Genomic DNA, 6,494 nt, shown 5'->3' on the forward strand with positions numbered 1-6,494 from the left:
AGTGTGACGGCGCCATCTAGTGATCCGGAGGGTTGGAACATTCCCCTTCATACACTAGTGCTACATTAGATAGATAGATAGATAGATAGATAGATAGATAGATAGATAGATAGATAGATAGATAGATAGATAGATAGATAGATAGATAGATAGATAGATAGATAGATAGATAGATAGATAGATAGATGAAACTATGAAGGCAGAAATTTGGACTAACACGACAGTGCCTCTGTGAACAAACTGAGCTCCATGAAGATATGCTTTGTTAAACTTGGAGTAGACGAATGTCTTGCAAAGACACTTCAACATCAGTGAACATCTTTGGGATGAACTGGAACACTGACTGCACAGGACTTCACTAATGATCAGCCACATTGTTAATAGCGCATATGAGTGGCATGGTCTGGGGCGCACAAACTTTTGGCTAAAACAAAAAAAATAATGTATTTTCAAAAGAAATCGTCAATATTCTTATGGAATTATGTATCGATAGATAATTTCATGGTTTATAGTGATTGTGATTCGACAATATTCTTTTCTAGAACAAAAAAATAAAAAGTTCATATATATATATATATATATATAAACGTGACATTCAAAAGAACAATCATTATTTTTTTATATCATTTTCAAGATGTCAATACATATATACAATAAAAATTTTTACAGCCCGTTAAAATATGTTTTATAGACTTTAAAATGGTTTAGATAGCAGATCAAGCTTTTTTTTTCTTTCCAATAATAAAACACTGACCGTTGTGCAATATTGCAGCTTTTCTCGGTTGTTTTGGAGCGTTTCTCTAATCATCCTTAATATTTGCAAACCAGTAAGTGCTTTTCTGAAAACAATTTGTACAAACAGCACAAAACATTGGATTTTTTCGCAAAAGCCTGTACTTTTCTCAAAATCCTTGGTTCATCTCTCAAGTAAGTATTTGTGTCAATAAACATCTCATTACCTTCAGAATTAAAAGTCCTTTTGTGATTGTTCACAAACAAGATCATCAAAATGTTTAGTCGTGTTGTCAGTATGATGCACAGTTTCAGTATTTATTGATATAAATATGTTTTGGATCACAGTCATTAAAAATGCACAAAATTTGACGTCCTTCTGTTTGGCATTTATGAATTTCAGCAGCACAAATGCATTTATTAGATTGTATATTTGATTTATATTGATTGTAAGAGACCCGACAGGATTCACACTCTAACTGTACTGTAAGTGTTCATTTGTTTCTTAGTTCTTCATCCGTTTTCAGAATGTATAATTCTGTGTTTTGTCTGTATTCACTCTCCAACTGAAGGTTCACAAGATTCACCTTTGACCTGTTTTAGAGAACTTGTTGATCATCGGTTGATCTGATGCCGTTCACTCGCCTTCATTAGTGACGTTCAAGATTCATCTGCACAATTCATCACTTCAACACATTTACAAAAAAAAAAAAGTTTAATAGAAATGTTAGATGACAGATGATGATAACTGGTTTAACCATTTTGCATTTAATGACGTATACAATGAACTGATGCTGAGATGTTTTTGGGGTTAAAACTTTTCAGGTGAAACCAGTATAATATATTTTGATCAACATGAACATAAACAACTGATGATTGAAACAGCAGACACTCGTACACAATCGATTAAATGGATTTACAAAAGCATTCGCAATTTGATCAAAGCAACAAGAAACGTTCTTATGATGAGCACAAGTGACTAAATAATGTGGAGGTTGAACAAGTAGTTTTGAGAATTTCATCTCTGATCTGAGAAACGATCCAAAGCAACCGAGAAAAGCTGTAAGACACATCAGAAAATTTCATTGGTTGCCCCAGTGAACAGCACAGTGGTGGGCGTGGCTTAAAGATGTGACGAAAGTAAAAAAAGACGGAAGTCTTAATGGCGAACCAACATTTATCTTTCTTTACTCTCTTCGTTGCGAATAGTTATTGTTTACTATGATTATTAATTATTATCATTTATTTTTTGCAATAAAAAGGGAATACGTGCAAAAAAAAAAGCTTGCGTATACTTTGACGGGAAATAATGCCATAGTTACAACTGCCTGGCGCTCGATTATGTCGTCATTCTTTAAACGCGGAAGTGCGAGTTTTGGGACGGAGCTTCTTTTTTGTTGACGTTGTTCATTATTGTTTCACAGAATGAACGCGGATAAAGCAAAGAATCTCAGCGCCATTCCTATAGACGGATTCAGTAAAGTTCGCATAACATCAACGTGGACTTTTCTACAGTCTGTAAGAGACCATTAGTCCAAAATTATTCAGTTTGCTTGGGAATGATGGTCTTGGTTGTGATCATCTTTGGTGTGATGATTTTGGGAATGATGATCTTGGGAATGATAGTCTTGGGAATGATGGTCTTGGTTGTGATAATCTTTGGTGTGATGATTTTGGGAATGATGATCTTGGGAGTGATGGTCTTGGGAATGATGGTCTTGGGAGTGATGATCTTGGGAGTGATGATCTTGGAAGTGATGATCTTGGGTGTGGTGATCTTGGGTGTGATGGTCTTGGGAGTGATGATCTTGGGAGTGATGATCTTGGGAGTGATGATCTTGGGAGTGATGATCTTGGGAGTGATGATCTTGGGAGTGATGATCTTGGGTGTGATGGTCTTGGGAGTGATTATCTTGGGTGTGATCATCACACCCAATGTGTATTTTCTACTGGACCTATTTCCATAGGTCTTGGGAATGATGATCTTGGGTGTAATGATGGTCTTGGGTGTGATGGTCTTGGGTGTGATGGTCTTGGGTGTAATGATCTTGGATCTTGGTTGTAATGATCTTGGGTGTGATGATCTTGGATCTTGGTTGTAATGAAGTTGGGTGTGATGATCTTGGGAGTGATGGTCTTGGGTTTCAATTGTCTTGGAAGTGATGATTTTGGGTGTGATGATTTTGGGTGTGATTATTTTGGGTGTGATGGTGGATCAGTCATTTGGTATTAATTTCTACATCTTTTTTTCTCCACACAGATCCAGTGGTCTGAGCCATGGCTCATTGGACTGGTTTCTTTTCATCTCCTGTGCTTTGCTTTTACCATCCTGACCTGCAAGTACTACAGAATCCAGATCTTCCAGTTCCTCCTGATGGGTGAGTGAGTTCCCTGATTTCAGTGGCACTGAAAGTTAGTGAAGATTCCTGATTGGTTGATTGCTTGACCAAGTTTTTATCCTCATAAATAAAAAGGAAAGACTGATTTTGTGAAATGTTAAAAAGTAACAAATTTGACTTTAAAATGTAGTGACATTAAAGTAAAAGTCTCTCTAAATGGAAATACTTCAGTAAAGTACAGATACATTAAAAAGCTACTTAAGTACAGTAACCAATTACATTTACTTCATTACTGTCCAACACTGTATATATACATTTTTGGAACTATAGTCAAGGTTGGTGCATGTAGACGTGTTGTGGATCTGCTTATTGAAATTCTAACATTAAATTTAATCTCTGATTAAAGGAACGGAATGAACTAAAATGATCCGATCTTCCCATCACTACTGACAGTCATGTAGAACGAGAAAATACATCAAACGTTATTCTCTTGCCATCATAAGTTTTAGGTGGAAAGAGGAATAAAATATTCTGCTTAAGTAAAGTTACTGGTGTAAAAAGTAGCTTATTTACAATTTATTTAGAGTGAAATTAGTAAGTTTCTATTCGTTAAATTAACTTCTTTAACAGTGGGGGTGTGGTGAGGGATTTTAGTGTAGTTTAATAAAGACAAGGGGATAGAAATCTCAAACTGGTCGTTTTTAATTGAAGGAAAATCTTTACAAATTAAAGTGCAATAACAAAAAACAGAAAGAAAAAAACTACAATATGTCTAATATAAGTACAAACTCTAGTCTAATGTGTTCTGCACTTGCTTGAAAAAAATCTATGATTTAAAATGTAGTTAAATACAATACTTTAAACAAAACCTGCTTAAGTAAAAGTAAAAATACGGATTTTAAAAACTTTAAAAAGTACACCAAAAAAAACCTACTCAATTACAGTTAGAGCTGAAATGATTCCTCGAGTAAATCAAGTAATTCGAATACAAAATGAGGCGAATAATTCAAAATTGCGAGAATAAAAAAATAAAATAAAGTCGACTTTATTTAAATTTTTTATTGTATTCGACTTACTTGAGTAAATAGAATAGTATAGTAGAAATAAAGAGAAATAAAGTCACAATTAAAGATTCAGGCCAAAGGATGCGACAGAAGTTCAGGATAATTTCAAACTAAAACATAAACAAAAAAACTAAGTAAAATGCTTTTTATAGTCATTTGAAATAGATTTTTATTTATGATTTTTCTTATTCTTATGTTTGTATTTGCATTTTGATGTAATATGCCTATTAAATGCATTAAATAGGTTTAGTTTTCACAGATATTCTTGTATGCAAATTCAGCAATTATATACATTTGTCTAAAAAGGTAACGAATGACTTGTTCGTTTTAAGAGACCCGTCTTATTTTCTCTTGTATATTTAGTATTTCTCTTTAATAAAGAAAAAGCTCTTCTCATCCGATTACTCGATTATCCGATGAAATAATCTGTAAAATACTCCATTACTAAAATAATCGATAGCCCTAATTGTAGTAACGCGAGTAATTGTAATTCTACCTCTGTCCTCAGTTGCCATGGTCTACAGTGCAGAATATGTGAATGAGATAGCAGCCATGAACTGGAGGTAGGAGGAGTTTTTTTCTGTCTGTCGCACCTGAACCTGGTATTCTTCAGAGCAGTATCTGGATTATTGCAGTGTAATTTCAATTTGTTTTTAGATCATTCGCCAAGTTCCAGTACTTCGACTCCAAGGGGATGTTCATATCATTGGTGTATTCAGTACCGCTCCTGTTTAACACTATCATCATTGTGGTAAGAGTTCATGATCATTTAAATTTTTTTTAATAAAACAGAAACCACGCCTCCTTTACTTAGACAAACACAAAGAGACCATGCCTCATTTACTGAGCCTGACAGAGGCCATGCCTCCTTCACTGAGATTGACACACAGAGGCCACCCCTCTTTCACTGAGACTCATCCAGAGGTCATGCCTCCGTTACTGAGACTGACACACAGAGGCCACACCTCTTTCACTTAGACTGATTCACAGGCCACGCCTCCTTTTCTGAGAGTGATAGAGGCCACGCCTCCTTTTCTGAGAGTGATAGAGGCCACGCCTCCTTTTCTGAGAGTGATAGAGGCCACGCCTCCTTTTCTGAGAGTGATAGAGGCCACGCCTCCTTTTCTGAGAGTGATAGAGGCCACGCCTCCTTTTCTGAGAGTGATAGAGGCCACGCCTCCTTTTCTGAGAGTGATAGAGGCCACACCTTCTCTGAGAGTGATAGAGGCCACACCTTCTCTGAGAGTGATAGAGGCCACGCCTCCTTCTCTGAGACTGATAGAGGCCACGCCTGCTTCACTAAGACTGACACAATGAGGCCACACCCCCTTCACTGAGACTGACACACAGATGCCACACCCATTTTACTTTTACTGTTAATGAGGCCACGTCTCCTATGCTCAGACTAACACACAGAGGCCATTCCTTCTTCACTTAAACTAACAGAGGCCACACCTCCTTTTCTAAGACTGACACACAGAGGCCACACCTCCTTCTCTGAGACTGACACACAGGCCACACCTCCTTTACACAGATGTCGCACAATATCTATACCGTAATTAGTCATGGATTTTTAAAGATCTGAAGATATCTGGAGCTGTTTGAAGAATTACAATTCTAATGCAACAGAAGTAATAATGAGTTTGCTGCATGTGTTTCAGGCCATGTGGGTGAGGAGGACATTTGCGACCATGACCGAACTGAAGACGTTGCAGTTGAAGAGGAAAGCCGCCAGACAAAATGCTAAAAAAACTCAGTAAAGCGAGAATATAATGGAGCGAGTCAAACTCAAAGTTTCCTGAGATCTCCTTTCGAGGCTGACAACAGACCTCATCAGTTCATGGCTAAAGAAGAAATAATGGATGGGTAGTAAAGTTTGTCTAAAACCTCCAAACACACTGAGTTTGGAGTTTGGAGCTGAGTGATGGAGCAACCATTCAAACCAACTGATGAAGACAGAAAAGCTCTGATTGTCCACTCTTGTCTTGTGTAACGATTTTGTCATATATGCACAGAAAGATTTTAATAACGCGTATAAATAATGTTTGTGTCAATAAATTTTATGCCATAGTTGGGTTTTGGAGGCTCACTTGAACTGGTAGATCGAAACCTGTCCCATTGCCCTGGTGCGCAAAACCAGCTCAAAGAAGATCTGGGTTGGAGTGGAAGATCTTGAGTGGCCTGCTGTAGAGCTCTGACCTCAACCCTAATGAACACTTTTGGGATGAATGTGAATTCTGATCGCACCTCAGGCCTCCTCACCTCACCTACATCAGTTGTCACCTGACTTTACTAACACCCTTGTGTCTGATTGAGCACAAACCTCCACAAAATCTAGAGGAACATCTTACCAGGAGTG

The 6,494-nt window shown here is 37.1% G+C and overlaps 1 protein-coding gene across 1 annotated transcript; it reads left to right on the forward strand.

Annotated features, from left to right (window-relative positions):
- Positions 1 to 1,876: 1,876 nt before the first annotated feature.
- tmem18 (transmembrane protein 18) lies at positions 1,877 to 6,213 on the forward strand. Its single transcript, XM_083521041.1, has 5 exons — positions 1,877 to 2,250; positions 2,993 to 3,110; positions 4,644 to 4,698; positions 4,793 to 4,886; positions 5,797 to 6,213. The coding sequence occupies exons 1-5, from the start codon at positions 2,158 to 2,160 to the stop codon at positions 5,893 to 5,895; spliced, it is 459 nt and encodes a 152-aa protein (XP_083377167.1). The 5' UTR covers positions 1,877 to 2,157; the 3' UTR covers positions 5,896 to 6,213.
- Positions 6,214 to 6,494: the final 281 nt, after the last annotated feature.

This window comes from Silurus aristotelis, assembly GCF_946808225.1.
Source record: "Silurus aristotelis genome assembly, chromosome: 19".
NCBI lineage: Eukaryota > Metazoa > Chordata > Actinopteri > Siluriformes > Siluridae > Silurus > Silurus aristotelis.

Coding starts and splice junctions, on each gene's coding strand:
- tmem18 (XM_083521041.1), top strand. CDS start 2,158: ATGAACGCGGATAAAGCAAAGAATCTCAGCGCCATTCCTATAGACGGA. Junction 3,111..4,643: donor CTTCCAGTTCCTCCTGATGG/GTGAGTGAGTTC, acceptor CTCTGTCCTCAG/TTGCCATGGTCTACAGTGCA. Junction 4,887..5,796: donor TTAACACTATCATCATTGTG/GTAAGAGTTCAT, acceptor CATGTGTTTCAG/GCCATGTGGGTGAGGAGGAC.